Genomic DNA, 21796 nt, shown 5'->3' on the forward strand with positions numbered 1-21796 from the left:
ACGCAAGCTCATCTTCCTGTAAGAGTCGCCTTTTTCGCTTCCATTTCCCTTTTGGAAAAGGGAGAGGGCAGGCCAGTCAGAGAGGACAACAAAGAAAACGCTTTTGTGGTGGAAAAGGGAGAGGCGCTAGATCAGCCACAGCAGCGGCTACTACCTCCTCAGCCACTGCTGCAGCCGCTGCAGAGCCACTTTGAGGCCTTAACCCACAAGACCCTGGTGGGAGGCAGAATCACTCAGTATCTGGACGAAAGGTGGGGCATTAAGTCAGATGTCTGGGCACTAGAGGTAGTGACCCATGGTTACTGCCTTCCTTTTCATCAAAGGCCTCAAGATCATCCACCGGGAGCCAACTCTGTCAAAATTACAGACCCGCTCCTTGTGCAGGTGTCATGCCTACCCCCGGGCATCCGGATCAAGCCCATCAGCCCCGGGAGCAGGCATCCAGGTATTTAATAAAACCCCAGCAGCCCCGGCTGGGGGCTGTCTGGGTTCAGTCCTGGTGCCTTAGGCGCCAGGCTAATAGACTTTACTTACCTCATGCAGACCATGCTGCAAATGAATCCAAGCCAACGTGAGGCCTGGATGGGACTATTTTTCTACAGGGACTATTTTTTACTCCGGTGTGGTTCTAGGGACTTCTTACCTGGAACTACTTTGGAGGCTATTTAAACCACGCCCGAACAGCAGCACATGCTTCGCGTTATTCTGCATCCAGCATGGTAACGCTCACCGTGCCTGCAGTCAGCATCCAGTCTTCAGCCACGCCCGTCTCGAATCCAGAGCTCCTAGCCATAGAAGAAAGAAGGAAAGGTTAGAAAACAGATATTATTTCAATCCTTACCTGAATTCCGGATCCATCACGTCTTCGCCACGCCATACTCACCAGTCCTCACAGCATTTTTTGATCCGGCGCAGCCTCCATTTTCTCTGCCGAATTCCACCATCTAGGGGACAAAAGAAACATAAGGTGGGCCGGGAGAGCCAACAAATACAACCTCTCCACCATAGACTTACCTGATTAACAACCGGAGGCATTATTCTGTAACAAACCGCAACATCTTACGCCGCAACTGTAAGGAGAGAGAAACCAGCAATTTAAACACAAGCATCTTTTGCCGGACAGTGTCGGGTAATACAGACTCTTTCCTGAACACCATCAGCTGCCACAAGACAATCTTCCCTTGGACCCAGCTGCAACACAAGAAAGGAATGTACAAGAGTGAACATCGGACATATTGAACTCTTTGAACTTTATACTTACGGGTTCTCACCTGGAACCTCTGAGTTATTCATCCGGAGCTCTTCCAACGCCCTCAAACCAGTGAAGTAACTGGTATCTATGCGCCCCTGCATTCCACGCAGGATGGAGAGCTCATCATTTACAAACATAAGGTGAGCTTACAGAAACTGAATATCGGTGGTGATTAGCGGGGAGAACAGTGGGGTGCCATTACTAAAATCCACTAAATCCCTTTCTCCACTTGCAGGAGAATATTTCTACGGTCAAGCAGACGAGATTAGGCGGTCCAGTCTGTCATCTCTGCACTATTGATGCCCCTGTGGGAGCCAGGTGAGCGTAACAGCAGGAGATTTTAACCCTGCTAGAGAAAGGTGCAATTGTCACGCTCACCTGGTCTCCACGGGGCATGCTCGTGTGCGTAGGATGTTGTCTGTCCTGATGCTGCTCTGCTTGGCTGGTGATGCTAGCTTGCGTCTCCCCTTAGTCCTTGCTTCAGGAGATGTTAGCCTGCAAGTCGAAACAAGATATTAACTACCGAAGGGAGCTGGTCAGTGGTTTCACCTACTTCCGATCTATCCTTAACTTCTTCTGGCTCACCTCTGTTTTTTAATGGGCGAGCTCTCCGTCCTGCACACTCTGGCAGGGGCGCGGTTCACAATCTTTCCTGGATCGAGTTACGTCACTGATCCGAAGGAGTTGCTGAAGTAGAAAGCCCGGGAGTAAGCAAGTAAGTCTCTATTCCAATAACTGCTTGGAATGACTGCCTTTAAGACTTTCTGTTCAAGATAACTAATGTCCGTTATTGTCTTACAGGTGCGGCGTTAAGCGACCTTCGGATGATGGATGACCCTCCTGACAATGAAGCTCAGGATTCCTACCGGTAAGTATAGCGCTGTGCTGGGCGCGCAAATGTTCGCCTCTGTAGCTTTCCTTTGCTACGTGCGACTAACCCGTTTGTCCTTTTCTGTTCAGCAGGTACGGCGCGAGCCCAGGAAGAATAGAAGATCCGTGTGGCGACGTCGAGCTGCGGCGCGCTGCTGAGTAAAGAACTGTCTGATGAAGCTCCTGGATAGGGCCGATCTGGTGAGTAGCTACCCGAGAGGGTGCTTTTCGTTCTGTTCTGCAGATGTGGCGGTCCGTGGGAAAGCAGGAGATGAGATCTGGATGTCCTGCAGGTAAGGCTTTCGATGCTTAAATAACTCCTGTTATTCTCTGTTCGCAGGTGACGATGGATGGGAAGACTCTGGTCGGGCGTGGCAGAAGGAAGCAAGTACGGTCAGCGTTACGCTGCAGGAGTGCAGAATAACGCGAAGCGTGTTAAGATTGTTGGGTGCGGTTTAAATAGCCTTGCAAGTAGTTCCAAGAAAATAATCCTCTTCTCTGTATCCCTTCTCTCAGGTAAAGTAGTTCCAGGCCATACCCTGAACTGAATGGCTCAGGCTCTCAGAGCCAAGTTAATGGACCATGTAACTAACACCTCCATGAGCCTGGCGCCAGTGGCGCCAGGACTGAGTCCAGGTGAGCCTGGCTGGGGCCTGATAAGCCCCCAAGGGGGCCAAAGTCCGGGATGGCCCCACCAGTTTCAGGGTTTTGGGTGCCTGCACCATGACAGCAATAGAACAAGTACCTGTAGCGGAGAGGAACAAGGGTTGGTACTCCCCTTATTCTCTCATTCCCAAAAAGGATGGAGGATTGAGACCCGTCTTGGACATGAGAAATTTGAACAAATTCCTCTGGAAGGACAAGTTAAAGATGGTGACCCTTTCTCAGATCCTTCAGGCTCTTCAGCTTCAGGACTGGTTGGTTTCATTGGACCTTCAGGATGCTTACTTTCATGTGCCAATCCATCTCGAACACAAAGTACCTGAGGTTTGCAATTGGCAGATCTCACGATCAGTTTTGAGTTCTGTCATTTGTGCTGACCTCCGCCCCGCGGGTCTTCACCAAACTAATGGCGGTGGTGGCAGCGAGTCTCAGGAGGGAGGGGATTCACATCTACCCTTACCTGGACGATTGGCTAATCAGGGCAAGTTCACCCGAACGGGCCCAGGATCATCTAGCCATGACCTTTCACTTCGTACACAAACTGGGCTTCTCCCTCAATTACAAGAAGTCACAAATGATTCTGAGCCAAAGACTCCAATTCATCGGAGCGGTCCTGGACACCACCTAAGGGAAAGCCTCGCCTCCCGAGGAAAAAGCTCACCACATTCTGCAGATGGTAACAAAATTTCAGAATGCCCAACATCTACCGGCGTTTCGACTTCCTAAGGTTGCTGGGCTTCATGGCATCCTGCATGTTTCTGGTGCCAAAGGCTCGGCAAAGGATGAGATCCCTTCAATGGGCCCTCAGGATTCAATGGTCCCAGTTTTTGGAGGAGATGTCGGATCCTCTACAAGTCCCGTCCAAAGTGGCTCAAGACCTCCTATGTTGGGGTCGCAAGGAGAATATCCTCGGAGGCGAACCTTTTTAGCAACCATGGCCGGATATAACTGTAGTGACGGACACCTCACTCACAGGGTGGGGAGCCCACACCAACAATCTGACAATCAGCGGTCGTTGGTCTCCATCGGAGTACAAACTACACATCAACTTTTTGGAGCTGAGGGCAATCGGACTAGCGCTGAAGGCATTTCTGCCCTCTGTACAGGGAAAGAATGTCCTGATAATGACGGACAACACAGTGGCCATGTACTACCTCAACAAAAGAGGAGGCGTAGGATCACTCCCACTGTGCAGAGAGGCAATGCAGCTCTGGTTCTGGGCAATGCAAGAAGGAATCTCTCTGTTGGCAGTTCACCTAGCCGGAGAGCTGAACACGGCGGCGGACGCTGTGAGCAGGCAGAGCAGTCTCCCACGAGTGGGAGCTAGCTCAGGAAGTCCTTCAAGAGATCTTTGCCCTTTGGGGAAACCCTCAATTGTCTCTGTTCGCGACCCGTGCAAACTGGATTGTTCAAGGGAATTTCCACCGAAAGGAGCTCTAGGGGACGTGTTCGTAGTGGACTGGGTATTTACAATCCTTTACGCGTTTCCTCCAGTCCCCATGATTCCTCAGGTAATCGGGAGGTTGAGAAAGTTCAGGCTAACCATGATCCTAATTGCCCCGGACTGGAACAGGAGGACGTGGTACCCAGACCTTCTGGACATGTCCATCTGCCTTCCAATATGTCTTCCACAAAGAGAGGGTCTTCTCTCGCAAGAGGAAGGTCGGGTTCTCTATCCAGAGGTCGAGACACTCAACCTTCATTCTTGGGGCTTCTGAGAGGTTGAGATATAAGGATTGGGACCTTCCGGATGATGTTAGGGAGATTTTCCTTTCGGCCAGGAGGCCAGCAACAAAATCCTTATACCGGTGTCGTTGGAAGAAATTCAGTAACTGGTGCAGGGATAAGAATGTGGATCCTTTTCAATGTGCCACTCCCATGATGCTCTCCTTTGTATTTGTCATGGTGCATGCTCCAAAACACTTGGGGCTGGCAGGCTTTTCCCAGTCACTGACACCCATCAGGGTTTATAAAGCCCCAAAGGGTAGTCCAAGGACTTCCTGGACTCAGTCCTGACGACAGGCTCAGAATTTTCCATCTGGTAATGCACTACATGCGACTACATACAGCCCAGTCAAAGGGGGCTAAATCATCTGGCTTATCCTGGGTGTGGCTGTGGGACTACTTTACCTATGATTGCAGAATGAGGCTGGAGGGACTATTTTATTGGAACTACTTACAGGGCTATTTAAACCGCAACCTACCGACAGAACACGCTTCGCGTTATTCTGCACTCCTGCAGCGTAACGCTCACCGTGTCTGCTTAGCTCCAGTACCTGAACGCCAGCAGCCACGCCCGTTCCGGAACTTCCATCCATCGGAATCTGAGAACAGAAGAAGAGAAGAAACAGGAATTAATACTGAGTTTTCAACCTTACCTGAAGGATTCCATCTGAGTGGTCGCTCCTTCAGCTGCTCTTCAGTTTGCCGCACCTACAGAAAAGAAAGCATCTGCAGGAACAGCTGATACTCACCCAGAGACCGCTTCCCTTGGGATTCCTCTGCAGCGGTTCCTCCGATCGCCGCTCCGGAGCCACGCTGCACCTGTTTGCAGGAAAGAAAAGAACACAGGAGGTTAGTCGCACACGGGAAGAAACCATTATAGAGACATTCGGCACCACTTACGAACGCTATACTCACCCGCATGGAATCTGCTCAGCGTTTAAGGACGAGTCAAATCTTCATTGAAAACTGCTCAAGACCGCACCTGAAAGAAAGGTGAATACAAGGTTAAAACTTGGGTAATAAAGACATTTAAGCAACTATTCCAAGCATCTGTTGGTATAGAGACTTACCTGCTGAGTCAAGCAATTCAAGACTCCGCTACACCCCCAAAGGATCAGTGAAGGAACTTGATCCAGGGAGAGACTGTCATATTGCGCCCCTGCACAAGATCGCAGGACGGAGAGTCCACCACTAAACAAAGGTGAGGGAAGCAGAGGGGGCATTAGGAGGTTACGGGAGGTGGGAACTCAACCCCGCTCTTCACTGTGCTAACATCCTATTTCGACCTTGTAGGCAAAAGCATTAGGGGACGTGACGGGGAAGGATAAGTTGCGTGCAAATCTCTCCATCCAGCCATGTAACGCCAGGGCAGACATTCCTGCATCTTCGAGCGATGCCCCCGAGGAGACCAGGTGAGCATGACAGTATTACATTTAGCCAACTCAGGGCTCCAAATTGGAACTATTAAAGGATATTTGGCAGTGCTATCTATCTTCAAGCGCTCCTCAGAAGTTGTTTCATATTTCAAAATGCCTTTAGTTATCCAATTTCTTAAAGGTTAACAAATGTGTTCCCTCCTATACCTTTCCAAGTTCCCATTTGGGATTTAATTTTAAAGTTTCTTGTGTGCCCCTTTTGAGCCTTTACATTCTTGTCCTTTAAGGCTCCTAACTTTAAAAATGGTTTTACTACTGGCTCTAACTTCAGCCCGCAGGTTGAGTGAGTTGCAGGCGCTCTCTTGTAAGCCTCCTCACACAATTTTCCACAAGGATTAAGTTGTTTTAAAGGTCAAGCCCTTTTTCCTACCAAAAAGTGTTTAAGATTTCCATCTGTCACAGAAGATCACTTTACCGTCCTTTTATCCTCCTCTGCACGCTAATAAAGAGGATGAAAGATTCCACAGACTGGATCCTAAAAGGGCTCTTTTTCTACATATCTAGACTGGAAAGATTTAGACCAAACAGATCAGTTGTTTGTCGGTTACACTGGACACAATTGGGCCTTGGTGTGTCCAAACAAACCTTATCCATATGCATTATCCTAACAATATCTGAATGTTACAAATTGGCTGGGAAGGAGCCTCCAGATGATTTAAGGGTTCATTCAACCAGGGGCATAGCAACTTCCACAGCTCTTCAGAGGGGTATCCCAGTGCAAGACATTTGTGCTGCGCCCACTTGATCATTAATGTACACTTTTGCAAAACATTATTGTTTAGACACCACTTCTTACCAAGGAGGCCTTTTTGCAAAAACCATCCTTCATTCGATGCATAATTAAAAAAACTAGTGTACTCCCACCTCGAAATTACAACTGCTGTGGGAGTCTATCTAAGATGAGGAATACGTGGGAAGACGGAATCCATTCTAAGAACAAGTTACTTAGCAAGTGTAACGTTCTTTCGACTGGATGTTCCTCCCACATATTCCTCATCGACCCTCCCAACCTGCCTCTCCGTACAGTTCTTATGCTTTTTGCTCTTGTACTTCCTTAAGAGCCTGACATCTGCCGGCACAAAATACAACTGATGCGACCATCAACATCGAAAAAAACAGAACTGAACCAACAGGCGCGGCTCGAGCCATTTATACGACTGATTACGTCGACGGCGGCCTTCGAGGGACCAAGCTACGCGGCATCGAGCACAGCGCCCTCTGACGAAATATTTTCCGAAAGAAGCAGCAAGCTGATAAATATATCTAAGATGAGGAATATGTGGGAGGAACAGCCAGTCGAAAAAAAAGTCAATTTCACTTCACGGCTCTTGGAAATGGTAGCTTCACCAAGAGAAGGTATTTAAACCTTTGGGAAATCTAAGACTTCCTTGTGCCACTGCACTGAAGGTGCTGTGTGTCACAATCAAAGATGATGCCTGTGGAGTTTGTCAGACTCTAAAGTCAAAAGAAACCATCGCAGAAGAAATACATGAGAGAGTGGGAAAAAGTTCTCGCTCTCTCCAGGTTAGAAATGAATAGGTCCTTAAGTCCAGCAAAAGAGCTGGGGGTCTCTAAGGTAGAAGGGAATTAGCACATTTTTATGAATTCTCCCTAACAGGGAGTCTATCAAGGATGAGGAATACGTGGGAGGACACAATTCATTCTAACAACAAGTTACTCCTTGTAACGTTCTTTCAACTGGATGTTCTTTCCATGTATTCCTCATCGCCCTCCCAACCTACCCCACAGTAGAATTCCCCATCTTATTACAGCTTTCGTTCCTTCAAGGCTGAGTACAGTCCTCCCCGTGGTCATGCTGGTATGTCTACTGTAAGAAAAAACAGAACTGAAGCCAACAGCCGCTGCGCATGCTATATATACCTTCAATGACATCCTCGAGACGGAGGCCCTCGAGAGACATCGAATCGACGCACAGCACACACTGCCGAATTTTCTTCCAAACCAGCTAAAGCTGGATATCAAAGATGAAGAATACGTGGGAGGAACATCCAGTCGAAAGAACGTTACCAGGGTTAAGTAACTTGTTGTTCTCGATCAGCTGTTATCTAGCCAGAGAAGAGAACATTGCGGCGGACACTCTGAGAAGCCAGAGCAGTCTCCCACGAGTGGGCGTGATCTCAGTAAGGCCTTTTAGAGACCTTTGCCCTTTGGGGAACCCTTCAGGTAGATTTATTAGCATCCAGTGCCAACAGGAAACGCAACCTGTTTGTGCTCCAGGTAATTTCCTCAGACGAGCTCTAGGGACTCTGTGATGAATCCTGCCGAGTCATCACTGTACCGCAGCCTAGGATCTCCTTCCATGTGGCATAGGGAAGGCAGTCGCTGCCCGATCCTAACCCTGTGGGTTTTGGCATAAGGGAGTATTCACAGAAACAAGAACTAGAAGGAATTCTAGTTAAAGGTATGCTCACGCTGTGCTCTTATAGAAAAGTTGCCAATGGTATTCATATTATCATGTTCCTTTCCTTTCCAAAAAGAATGGAGTTCAAAAGCATTTTCAATTTTTTAATTGCATGAAAAGGCAATATGCATCCAGAAGTCAAGTGTCCCAAAATTGTGTGCTGGTGCATTTCAGACAGTCTGTCTTCAGGGCTTGGACATGCATCAAGCACACATATCCATAGTATTAATCAGAAAAATAATTTTTATGAATGCATGCTTACCAATGGGATCATGGGGTGATGGAAACAAAACTTAGTAAGGGCAACATATTAGGCAATGTCTTCATCAATCGTGAAATGAAGAAATGCAAAATGATGGGAACAGCATGATTCAGGGCCACCATGAGTACAAGATGCAAAGGAGGTCCAGCATGAGAGTTGAGAAAGGGTGACGCACCGTGAATCAATGAAGTCCATAAAAGTGAAATCCAGCATTGGCCACAAGACAGAGATGGTGAAACCAGAATGTATCAGGAAAGACTCCTGTGTCCGGGAAGGGGGGGGGGCACAAGGGAACAACACGGGGGGACCAGAGAGGGTGGGGATGGCCTGTGGGGACAGAGGGTGTAAACACATGCTGGTGAATGCTTACCTGCTGTCTCAGCAGGGGGTCAGACCCTGGATCCTCCTGGTCCAAACAGGAATTGCCCTTTCTTTGACTGCCCTTCACTTTGGATGCCCGGGTGAGAGACGCCCTCGATGGAAGAGTTAAGAGCAGGAAGGAAGAGGCCGGGCTAAGAAGGTGGGTGGTGCTTAGGCCAGGTGACCTAGATCCACTTGCACCTGCTTACCCAGCTTCAAAGGAAAAGGGGCTGGAGGACTTGTTAAGTAGGGAAAAGAGCGGCAAGCAGGAAGGCACCAGGTGGGCGGGGCTTGCTAAGTGGTGGAAAAAAGAGCGGCAAGCAGGAAGGCACCAGGTGGGTGGGGCTTGCTAAGTGGTGAAAGAGCGGCAAGCAGGAATGCACCAGGTGGGCAGGGCTTGCTAAATGATGAAAGAGCAGCAAGCAGGAAGGCACCAGGTGGGCAGGGCTTGCTAAGTGGTGGAAAAGGGCAGCAACCAGGAAGGCGCCAGGTGGGCGGGGGTTTAAGCCAGGTGACCTAGATCCACTTACACCTGCTCCCCATGATCCTGATGTCTTCGGATTGGGCTAGGAGACAGTAGTGGATATGCCATCTGCCCTCCAATTAGTCTTCCCCAAAGACAGGACCTGCTCTCTCAAGAGGGAGGTTGCCTTCTCCTTTCAGGGATCGGGACCCTGAACCTTAATGCCTTGTTTCTGAGAGGTTAAGATGCAAGGATTGGTCCTGCCCGAAGACGTAATAAAGGTGTTGCTTTCGGCCAGAAGGCCAGCAACCAAAGCTCTATACCGCTGGTGTAGATTTAAGGAAATGGACCCAGTCACTTGTGATGCACCTTTTGGTTGTTCTTTTCTAATGCATCTAACCCATCAGGGGCTTCATTTTTCTACAGCAAAGTGTTATCTGGCAGCACTGGCCATTTACAAGTGTTTGCCAAAGCAAGGCTCTTATTTCAAACTCTCTATCATCCAGTTTGTGAAGGGTTTGACTAATACATTTAAACTGGTTCCATGTATTGTTCTCAGTTTGGGATCTCAATTTGGTCTTGTTTCTTTATGGGTGCTCCTTTCAAGCCACTCCTCTCGTGTCTTTTCAGGATGCTTGCGTTGAAAACCGTGTTTTTAACAGCCCTTACATCAGCTCGCGAAGTTAGCGAGCTTCATGCTCTATCGTGTAAGCCACCTTTTACCACATTCTACGAGGATGAAGTAGTTTTGAGGGTTTGACCCTTGTCTACCGAAGGTGGTTTCAGAGTTCCATCTGGTTCAAAAGATTGTTTTGCCATCTTTCTACCCGCCTCATCCTTCGATGGTTGAAGAACGGCTTGAACGGTTGGATCCCAATAGTGTTGAGCTTCTACATTGACAAGCTCTCTAGTGTCGGACAAAACGATCAGCTCCTTATAGGTTATGCTGGTCAGAGGCTAGGACAGGCTATTACAAAGCAGACTGTCTCTTTGGATTATTTTGTACATTTCTGAATGTTAGTCTAGGCAGTTCCCTGAAGGTCTCAGGGCTCATTCGACAAGAGGGCTGGCTACTTAAGCACTGCAGAGACGGGTGCCGGTGCAGGACATTTGTAGTGCTGCCACCTGGTCTTTGCTGCATACCTAATCAAGACATTATTTCCTGGATTTTCTATCGGGTGAAAACACTAAATTTGGTAAAGCTATTCTGCACCCCATAAATCAGAAATACATGCTCCTTTCCCACCTCCTATCGAAGATGAAGAATAGGTGGAAGGAAGCAATCCATTCGAAGAACAAACTAGATATTCCTCCCATGTATTCCTCATCACCCTCCCACCATATCACTCTGGGAGAATTTCCGTGGTTTACAACTTCCTCTCGGTTAATGTTCACATCTTATTAATATTCCAGACCGTTGTGCTTGTGAGAGGGAAAACATGAATTGAGGCAACGGTCACGGTGCATGCTATTTTTACTAACAGCGTCACGGTTCGAGAGCGGACTGTGTCCACCGAGGGACCCAAGATTGAATGTGCATGGTGCCCTCTGCTGTGAAAATGTTTCCAAAGCTGCAAGCAGGATATCAAAGTATATAGAAAATGAGGAATCTGTCGAAAGAACATTACCAGGTGTAAGTAGTTTGTTCTGGTGGTGTAGGTCTTCTTTTATATAGTGCACAGTGAGGTTTTGATCCAAACTTCACATGCAAGTTCTAAATCAACAGAGGGTGCGGGATCGCCTCTCCTATGGAAACCAGCACACCTTTTATTTGCCTGAACTTGTGCACTAATGCTCTTGCAGCACTGAAAAGGATACAGTAAAGTGCGTGCAAGAATACATACTCTATTATGATAGCTGGTTCGGCAACCATTGCGTGGCTGAACACTGCACAAGTTTTAATTTTTCTGGAACCTAAGATCTGGTCCGCCTCAAACTAAAGGGTTATTGAATGTTAGGAATTCCCACTTTTAATGTAAATACCAATATAGTTGGTGCCAGGGGTTATTCAAGAAGTGGCGATTCAATCACCCTCCGTTGTGGTGGAGAATAATTTGTGCCAGTAATTTGTAATGCAGTCTTTGTTTGGGGTGCTGTACTGTTTTGTTTTTCTTTTCTTTAGTATGAGATCTCCTTCTCACACATTAGCACGGCCGATTTAGATAGATGGAGAAAAACATGATATGGGCTGCTCTGAAATGAAAGAATGGATGCAGCACCAACCAGTTATCCCTTTCAGGATTGAATTGTGTGCGTAGGTGGAACAAAGATTCTCTAGCCACTGGATTTGTGAATTTCCTGTTCGTGTTATTCAAAGCATTTTGTCAAGATTACTCTTGAGGTTCTCTTCCAGTTTGGCAATTGGAATGCCAAACTGCTTTGGAGAAATGTAGTCGGTTCAAAAGAAAAAATAGGGGAAAATGAATTTGGCCTTAAAAGGAAAAATAAATTGCACTCTCCTCTGAGAGTGGGGGGTACCTTCTCTGGCCCACCATGGACACATGAGTATTGTTAATTTGCCATTGAACAGACCTGATCCACACCCTTCATACCTTCTTCAATGCTGTGTAGTTCAGTTTAGGGTTTGCATTGCCGCTAGCCCTTCTCTTTGAAGGTGTGCTCGGGGTCTATTGGTACAAATATGCTGCAAGTGTACTGGTAATAATTATCCCATTTTTCTTTTAGAACAAAGTCGGCGGGACGACCTGGAGGCACTGGGTCATATGTTCATGTATTTCCTTCGAGGCAGCCTACCTTGGCAAGGGCTGAAGGTACACACTTTGCATAAGGTTTTTTTTTCTTTCCATTCACACATTGGAACCATGGCTACTGTATATGTGTTGCAGCTGGGAACAGGTTATGTGTGTGCAATGTACAGTTTGCAATTCAAATCGGTATTTAAAGAGAAGGGGATTCTGGAAGAGCTGTTGAGAAATGCAATTTGTATTTTTAGTTCATTTTCACTGATGGCTACTGTCATACTTGGATGTGTAGCTTTAAGTCCCTGCAAGTTGTGCAAAAAAGAGCTGAAGGGCATTCCCATCAGCAAATTGCTCCTTTAGATTCCCTTTAAGTTGGTCTTGGCAGAGATGCCAAGGATTGAAATGTGCACATTGGCTCTTAACCATGATTCTCCTCAAAGAGAAAGGATGTAGTAGTCTTGCAGAACAGATTTGTTTCTGATATTTTCAGTTTTAGCATTTTCATATCGGCTCACACGAGTGTATAGATTTCATAATCGATGTTGATGAGCTTCTTTGTAAAATGCATGCTGAAAACTAAATTGCTATCCATTTGTGGTAACGTATTTCCTGCAAAAGATCAGTTTGAGGTCATTGTGAACAGAAGGTTCTCTGCATGCACCACCACTGTTCAGCAATTTAGCTATGAAATCAAGCTATGCTTGAATGCGAATGAAGATTGGCCATGCTACCTGCACTGGTCAGTCTTGATTCTGTTATAGACAAGGAGGCTAACATATGCTTAACTTTATTGCCACTAATGCATCTATTCACTTTTTTTAACATTTAAACTAACATACATTTCTTTTTGAGAACAAAAAAGAAACCCTTCCAGTTTAAAGGTTTAACTTAAATCTCAAAGGCTCCCGACTGCCTAAAACTGCAAGGCCCATGAGCCTCCTCTTTTTAGCTAGTCCTGAGGCTGCACCCTATATAAAGGTCCCCAACACAAGGTTCCTTCCTCTTTCTTTGGCTGAGCACAATCCAGTGTCAACTTTTAATGAAACCGTCTCTTAAACTCCACAGCGTGTTAACTCTGATCTCTCGACTTGAGGCTCTTATGATCCAACTGGACAGCTAGTTCCATCACGGCATTTTGCTGCTGACTTCTTCACGCAGGCTTCTGTTCATCCCCTACGAGAGAGACAAATATATCATGAGGGTGGGAATGCAGAGCCTTGTCACAAATCAAAAGGCACCAGACAAACACTATGCTGTAATACTTTGTTTGCATTCTGTTGGGTGGGATATCCTGCTTGCCTCCTTGTCTTTAAAAGAATCAAGATTGAGCAGTGCAGCTAGCTTGGGCCATCTTCATTTTATCGCAAGATGGAGGCGAGCATTATGCTTGTTCAAAGAATGCCACCACTCTATTAGACGTATCTGACACTGGTTTAAAATAGAAAGTTTTAAACGTGGATTGTGAGGACCAATCGGCTGCTTTCATTATGTCCTGTAAAGACACTCCTACTGAGAACGCCCTTGAGGCCATTGCGCCCCGTACAGAATGCGCGCCAAATAGTCAAATCTATGCCTGCCCACTGCATCACCTCCCTCACCCACCTGGCTATTGTTGCCATGGCTATCGCATGGTGAGGCTTCCTACGCGTTATCAGCAGCTGAGTGGCGCCTGGCGGCCTAATAATCACTGTCTCTGCTTCATAATCTTTGATACACTGCGCCACACACAATTTCTTGTTGTCGGGAAAGTCTGGGTAAGAAATTACTCTGGTATCAGTTTTAGTTCTCTGCGTTATGGTAAATGACACCCACTCTGATAGAATATCTTTCTGTCTATCTCCAGGGCTTTCAAATCTGAAACCCTTCGACATGCTGTCGAACAAAGCAACATTGCTAATTTGCCCAAGAGTTGCGACCGAGGTAGGCTCTCGTTTTCGGGCCATCTCATAAATAATTGCAAGGCGTCTCGGACGTCCCATAGGTTTGTGTACTTGGGTTCTTGTGGCCTTCTCAATTTGATTCCTCTCGGCTGCCTGTGCACTGCTGGATGCTTCCCCACGGGATTACCTTCCTCCTTGTCGTGCCCTGCGGACAAGGCGGATCTAAACACTCTTAGGGTTCATTAGGCGTTACCTTCTTGGAATCTAGCAGCTAGGAAATGAAGAATGTGCACTACAGGTGCTGAAACAGGATCCAACTGTTGGTGTGCGCACCATCGCGCCCATGAATCCCATGCTGAACTATAGCTCCTAATGGTGGAAGGCGCCCAGGGGTCCCTGATACAGTCCGCTGCGAAATGCCCGGCAGCCCCTCCTGAAATTCTGCAAGCCATCAGGTGCAGGGTGCCCGCTTCCACTAGCGGGCGTCTCTGACCTGTTGGGCTGAGGAGATCTGGGTGTTGCGGGACTATCCTCAGAAAATCAGAGGAAAGTTCCATTGCTCCTGGAAACCATGGCTGGGACTTCCAGAATGGGACCACTAACACTAGCTCTGCTTGCTCTCTCCGAGCCGTCGCTAGAACCCTCGTGATCATGATTAATTTCGGGAATGCGTAATGTATTGATCCGGCCCAGGACTGGAGGAATCGCATCTGTGCCCGCTGCTGCCGGGTCATCCTCCAGCTGAAATATTTGCGCATCTGTGCGTTCAGTCTGGATGCAAATAGATCTGTATCTAGGGGCCCCCACACCTCTTGTAAGCTGTGGAATGCTTGGGGAAGAAGCTTCCAATCGCTGGCATCTGCTAGATAGTGCGAGTTCCAGTCTGCAACGTCCTTCAGTGCTCCTGGAAGATATTCCGCTGCTACTGCCATCTGATTCTGGAGGCAATAATGCCAGTAATCTTTTGCTAGTTCTGCCAGCATCCTCGATCTGGTACCGCAGAGCTTGTTGACATAGCAAACTGCTGAGATGCTGTCCATCTTCAACAACACGCAGCTTCTGGCTCTGCCCTTGGTGAAGGCTTGCACCGCAAAGGAGCCTGCTAGCAGTTGGAGACAGTTTATGTGGAGTCGCAATTTGTCTTCGGACCATTTCCCTCCCATCTCTACTTCTCATCGGGCTCCCCATCCTGCTCTGCTCGCGTCGGACTCTGTTACCAAGTCTGGAATGTCACCAAATATGGCCCGACAGTTCCAGGCCTCCATGTTCTGCATCCACCAGTGTAGTTCTATTGTGGCCTTGTCTAGTTCCATTTGCTGATGGTAAATGAACCCTGATTTTGAGTCGCTGCAGCGCCCTGTAGGGAGCAGGCATGGAAAAATAGCCTGGATGGAACCTGCGAGCAGACCCACTATCCCGGCTAGATTCCGAAGAGAAATTACTTTCTTTGCTTACACCGCTCTGAGCTCCTTCTTGATCACTCTCACTTTGTGATTTGGTAACTCTAGAGTCACTTTCACGGTATCTATTGTGAATCCTAGAAACTCGATCCTCTGGACCAGCTGTAGCTGGGACTTGTCCAGATTCACCAGAAATCCCAGGGAGGATAACAGGGAGAAAATCCAATGCACGTTGTTGGCTAGGGAGGGTTTGTCTGCTCCTAATACTAGGATATCGTCCAGGTATATTATGATCCGGATCCCTCTCTCCCTTATGGCGCGGCCACTAGACATATCAGCTTGGTAAATGCCCAAGGCACTGAGGCGAGGCCGAAAGGCAAGCACTTCAATCGCCACACTTCTTTATCCCAGTGAAAACACCGAAATCTGTGATGCATCTTCGCTATCGGTATCGTCAGATATGTGTCTTTGAGGTCCAGGAGTGCTAGCCAGTCCCCCGATCTCAGCAGGTCTCTGAGAAGATGAATCCCTTCCATCTTGAAATGGATTGTACTTCAACCATTTGTTTAGGCTTTTTAGATTGATGACGGGGCGGACATTTTCTTTTCTGTGCGCCAGAAACATATTGCTGTTAAAACCTGGTTCTACTTGTGTCTCGAGCTCTATTGCGTTTTTTTGCTGTAACTTCGCTAGTTCGCTCTGGGGAAGAGCCGCTTCTAGCGTCGGCATTTGAATCACCTGCGGTTCTTGCCCCTCATTAGGGTCGCCTAGGAAGTCTATGCACAACCTTTCTATTGCGTATTGCACCCATGCATCGCTGGATAAGGTATACCATGTGCTGAAAAACTGGAGGGTCCTGCCCCCCACTTGTATGTCGGGTGTACTCACCGCAAGAGGCTCCGGGCTGCCTGTAGGCACCTCTCTGCCCTCGCCCTCTTGGGAATCTCGGTCGGGAAGGGAAGAAAGCATCTTGCTGTCTCCCTTCCCAGTACTGTGTTCGATGACCTTGGGGTCTGCGATGGAAGGCTGCTCGACCAAACACCCGACCCCGTTGGTGTCCGGTCCCTGCAAAAACACACCCTGGAAAGATCCTTCATATTGAACTTTGCGCTTTCTCGAGGGCCGAGTAGGTCCCTACAAACCAGGCCATTTCCTTGGCAAATGCTTTGCCAAAAAGACGTCCCTTGGCTCCTTGCCCTGCTTTGTAGGACGAGTGGTCAGTCTATTTAGAGTCAATCTTCAGAAGCACTCCTCTCCTCCTCTCAGACGAGAGAGCGCAGTTGGCATTTCTCAACAAGCAGACTGCGCGCTGCGCCCAATTGGCTAAGGTGGTGGGGGGTCTATCGGGCGTCTCAGTATCTTTGGCCTTCTCTGCAAGGTCCATGATCATCGGTAATGGACTGGCCAGGTCTAGCACTTTGTCCTGGCATCCTCTCTGCGCCCTGTCTACTCCTTTCCAGATGTCTCTGGAGGCCTTTGGGTCAAGGTCGGGAGTCTCTGATAGCTTATCGGGCAGGTCTGGACGGGGGCATTCCGCTCTCATGCGTGAGCGTACCTCCTTGTCCAAGAGCTTTCTTATGTGTTGCGCCATGTAGAGCGCTACCATGGGTGAAGGCACCCACTATGCGGATTTCGGATGCCAGATGGCTTCTGGGTCAAACATGTTGTTCATATACTCCTCTCCCTCGAGGGTTGGAGTGTATGCTGCAGGGTGCCCCGGGAGGTCCACCTCATCCCCCTCCCCTCCATCGTCGGGTGAGTAGCCCTCATCTATATCCCCTGGATTATTCCCCCCTGGGGCAGGGGGGGGTCTGGGCTGGCGATCTGCTGACTTCGCCAGGAAGGTCTTTTTAAGTCTCGTGACTGGGTCATCTGCTTCTTTGGGGTCGGGGGTCGACCTTCCTTTCCTTGCTCGGGGGGTCAAAGAGCTTCTGCTCTTCTGAGCTGTACGCCCCTGCTCAACCCCCTCTAGGGAGTGTCCAGCCGACCTGCCTTCGCCTGGGCTAAGCGCCCGTTTTTTCTTGGCGGATCTTTGTCCAGCATCCATGCCTCTAGCATGTCGAGTCTGTGTGCGATTGGCTGAATGCCCTCTGCGACTTATTGGGGGGGGAGAATCTCCTAGCATCTTTTTAAAACTGAGCGAGAGGTCAGTGTCTTGCTGGGAGGGTTCATCTCCCCACTCCTCCTTGCTATACTCCGGTGGAGTGATCCTCCCCGCATTGAGCCATTTATCCTTCAGTTAGCAGGGCTAACTGACCCGTGTCGGCTGACTAGACTCAGACTGGGGCAGCTGTATTGCTGATCACAGGCCTTCTCTAGACATGGGGCTCAACTTCTGCTGACAAATGCCAGATCACTGCTGCAGCATTCCGGATGCGGTCGTGACTTTCTTATTTTTTATTTTTCGTACTGGGCACTCTGCAACTCTCGTCATGTCTCTCCTCTGGTGAAAACAGCGCGGAGTACTGGAGAGGCCCAGGGGATGACGGGAAGGTTTGAAACCTCTGCTCCCCTGGGTCCTAGTGCGCTCCTCCTGATTGAGGAACACGCTGTGGAGCGGGGCTGGCTGCCTCACGCCAGCGGATGTACTTGCGGCTCCGGCCCTGCCTCCACATCTGGCTATGAGGTAATCGCTTGAGTGTGGCCGCGGCGGAGCAGCGGGCGCACACTAATATAAGCAATACGAAGCGGCGTTCGCCACGTCCGCTACTATAACTCTCTAACTGACTGGCGGCAAAAAGAAAGAGGATGGAACCTTGTGTTGGGGACTCTATATAGGAGGCAGACACTGAACTGGTGGAGAGGGTGCAGCCTCAGGACTACTTAAAAAGAGGAGGCTCATGGGACTTGCAGTTTTAAGCAGTTGGGAGCCTTTGAGATTGAAGTTAAACCTTTAAACTGGAAGGGTTTCTTTTTTGTTATCTCAAACAGAAATGTATGTTTAAATGTTTAAAAATGTGAATAGCTGCATTAGTGGCAATAAAGAAAGTTAAGCATAATGCTTGCCTCCGTCTTGCCATAGAATCACATGTGTGCCATTCTGCTGCATACTAGTTGTATCCACTCGGCATCTGCCTTCATAGAACGCCTTTCAAAACCACCTTGAATAAAAACCTCTTTGAATAAAGTTGGAGAAACTCCAGCAGGCACAGTACTTTTAAAACTGCATTAATTAAGTTGTGGTTAAGAAAAATGCAGCTGGGTAGAAAAGGTTCAAAGTATTTCTCAATCTTCTGTCCCAAAATGCGAATTCCACATGAGGGTCCATATTAACAACAATACATATATAGAATGATCGATCATGTGTAGAGCACACACCAAACTGAATTGTCTTTTGGCTCTTTAATGTGTCCGTAAACACAACTCAAATGTACTTTTCTCGCCTCCCATTCAAAAAGAATAATGCTGTCCTCACCTCATATGTGTCAAGGACACAATAGGAACCTTTCTGTACAACCTGTGCCCCTCTTGATTGTGCTTTTAGGAGATACTGTAGTAATGGTATATCACACAATCTAAGGTACACTCCACTACTTGGTTAAGTCTAACCATTTGCATTCAAGCTTTTGTAACCACACATTCTGTAAATGCCTCATCTCCTCAATATGTTCCTGTAGAACCCCATCACTAAACCATCAGACTAGCCTGTTTTTTTAATATTAAAAAACATGGTTGCTTGAAATGTTGTCCTTTGATTTATGGTTGCTGAAATAATTTCTTAATAGGGGAACTGATGTCCTCCTTTTTAGATTCTGATAATGTAGCTCTTTTTATTGTTTGTCACAGGCCGACACCTTGAAGGAAAGGTATCAGAAGATCGGGGACACTAAAAGAAACACTCCTGTTGAAGTTCTTTGTGAGAACTTTCCAGGTAAGCTAAGAAAATGTCTGTATTGTTTCAACTCCATATGGAGCTGTGGTGGAGACACCAGGATGCGTTTGATTTGTTATCATTGCAAGCAAAATTGTTAATTTGTCCTGCTGCTCGGAGACAGTTTTTCTAATTGTACAAGTGCCTAATAAGTGAGCAATAAATAAATCTTCTCTTCAATTTGAAGTCCAAAAAACATTAGTTGCCATCATCACTGTTTTTAGCATAACATTTCTGATATATGTTGACTAATACCATTGACTACTGGCAATCCATCGGTCAACACATCAAACATCTATATATTAGGTGACCATTTTCCCTTGACTAGTTTGGAAGTGACATTGGCTGTAATTCCATGATGCAGAGAGAGGAAACTGACTTGGGTGAATTGTGGCTGGGAGAAAATGATTAGTTGCCACAAACTTTATGGCTTGATTGACATGGGTCAGAATTGTTAATAGACAGCTTGGTCATTGTTTCAGTGCATTCTTTTAGTATGAGAACAACAAGTAAGTCATTCTTCAAGACTTTTGCAAGAATCTATTTCAGGTCAGCCATAGCCTAATCCAAGATTTGACTAGCCGAAGGCCTATGTGGAGCACTTGAACACACCTGCTTTATCCATTTAATTTTGGACTTATTAAAATGTGAGAATATTTAATATCTATTGTAATTTACATCCTCTTACTCTTAAAGTTTCCACAATTCACTATACTTTTTGCTTGCATATGCATGATTCTACTATTCTTAAGACTCACATTTTAGTCTTCTCTTACAGCGTAAAGGGTTTTTGTCACGTCTCATTGTTATTTTCTGAATTATATCTATCACTAATCCCATTTTTCAACCCATGCCTTTGTTTATGCTGTACCGTCCAAATATGAATGTATAATTATATTGCATTCGTGCAGTCCTATATGATAATTGCTTGTTGGTACATCACTAGTGCTTTCTCACTCTTATGGCGTGGTTTCTCAACTACTATATACCTCTGGTGTGCTTTTAACATGACCACATTTTTGTCTTCCAATACCAATGACTGACACTAATCTGTTCCATCAAAGCTTTTAACTACTGCTTACATCTGACTAGTTGTCTAAAAGTCGGGGTCTTGATTACACCAAACAATTCGTCTTGCATATTAAACTCATCAAAATGTGGCAAGAATATGCATTTAAATGTTTTCAGATAATACTACCTGAAAAGATGCTGTGACATCATTTTGGCTGCACAATTTACCTTGAAGGCCTGTGAATATTTTTTAGAAATGCAACATTTGCTTCACCATCAATTCCTCACATACTCCTATGTCCCGTCGCTTTTCCTCCATCCTTGTGGGCATCTTCCAACATGGGGGCAATACCAGAACCTTTGGCAGCAAAGAAATTGAGCTTCCCATTTAAATTTAGTATAGGGTGGGGCGCAGACTCTGGCATGGAACCTCCATGCCTTCTGGCGCCTCACCGCACTCCCTTTTTCCGTATGGATGGTGTCAGACCTGGCAGCCAGCGCAGATACTTTTTTTTTGCTTTCTGCTTGCTCCCCATTTGTTGTTTTCAATTCTTATTTCACTTACCTTCGGTGCCTCGCCTCCCCCCGGTACATGTCAGGCGCAGGAGGATTCGCACTTTGTGCCTCATGCGACAGCTAGTTCCCGGCCTCGGACCACCATGCACTCTGTCTTGAGTGTTTGGGGACCGACCACCACTGGGACTCCTGTTCGGCCTGCAGCGCTCTTGTTCACAGGGCATTGAAGAATCGTTTGTCACGGTGGAGGGAGATCTTCATTTCTTTTCCTCTGTCCCACTTTGTCTCCAGAACATCTGGTCACAACAAGGTAGGCCCTCTGTTCAGCTCGGCTCCACCGTGCAGCAACTCCTTTCTCAGGGTTCCCATGGATCGGGGTTCCTTGGATTCAGCTTCTGGCAGGCCCAAGACTTCTAAGACTACCGCTGCCAAGTCGAGGGGGCCGGGGACTCTTCTGGGTGGTCCGGGGACAGACCTGAGGTCTCCCAGGCTTCCGGCTCCCAAGCTTAGTGGCTCAGGGATCCTACCAGGGTGTACCGGAAGGACGATTATGCTCGTTCTCTTCTACCCCAGGCGTTAAGGGATCGACGAATGGCACCTCAAAGAGTTTGTCCTCGGCTAGATCCAGCACAGGTGCCGAGGGCTCCCTTCCTACGGAGCTCGCTCCGAGGTCCGTGAATCAGGGCATTAAGACTACTGGCAGTCCGGCTGAGGGCTCGGCTCCTACCGGAGGGATCTGAGGTTGATGCCTCTGCTTCGCGTGCAAGACCCAAGCTGTATCCTTTCATGTCCGATGCCTCTCTTGGCTCAGGGCTTGCGCACCCTTCTGCCCAGGCAGGCAAAATGGCAAAGCGGCAAGTGGGCCATTTTGGGTCCTGCTCAAAGCGTTCCAGCGCTTTTGCCCATTGGGTGGGCTTTGCAGGATGATCCCAGCCCCCTTCCCTTTGGAAGCGGCAGCAGATC

The 21796-nt window shown here is 47.6% G+C and overlaps 1 protein-coding gene across 10 annotated transcripts in view; it reads left to right on the forward strand.

Moving 5' to 3' along the window:
• CSNK1G1 (casein kinase 1 gamma 1) overlaps positions 1–21796 on the forward strand; it is a 1083432-nt gene that overhangs the window by 810294 nt on the left and 251342 nt on the right. For all 10 annotated transcript variants that reach the window (XM_069624685.1, XM_069624691.1, XM_069624684.1 and 7 more), the window contains 2 exons: positions 12139–12224; positions 19222–19306. In XM_069624685.1, the coding sequence (XP_069480786.1) occupies positions 12139–12224; positions 19222–19306 (171 nt within the window). The remainder of the gene's footprint in view (positions 1–12138; positions 12225–19221; positions 19307–21796) is intronic.

The sequence above is a fragment of the Ambystoma mexicanum genome, chromosome 11, assembly GCF_040938575.1.
Source record: "Ambystoma mexicanum isolate Mex_15411 chromosome 11, UKY_AmexF1_1, whole genome shotgun sequence".
NCBI lineage: Eukaryota > Metazoa > Chordata > Amphibia > Caudata > Ambystomatidae > Ambystoma > Ambystoma mexicanum.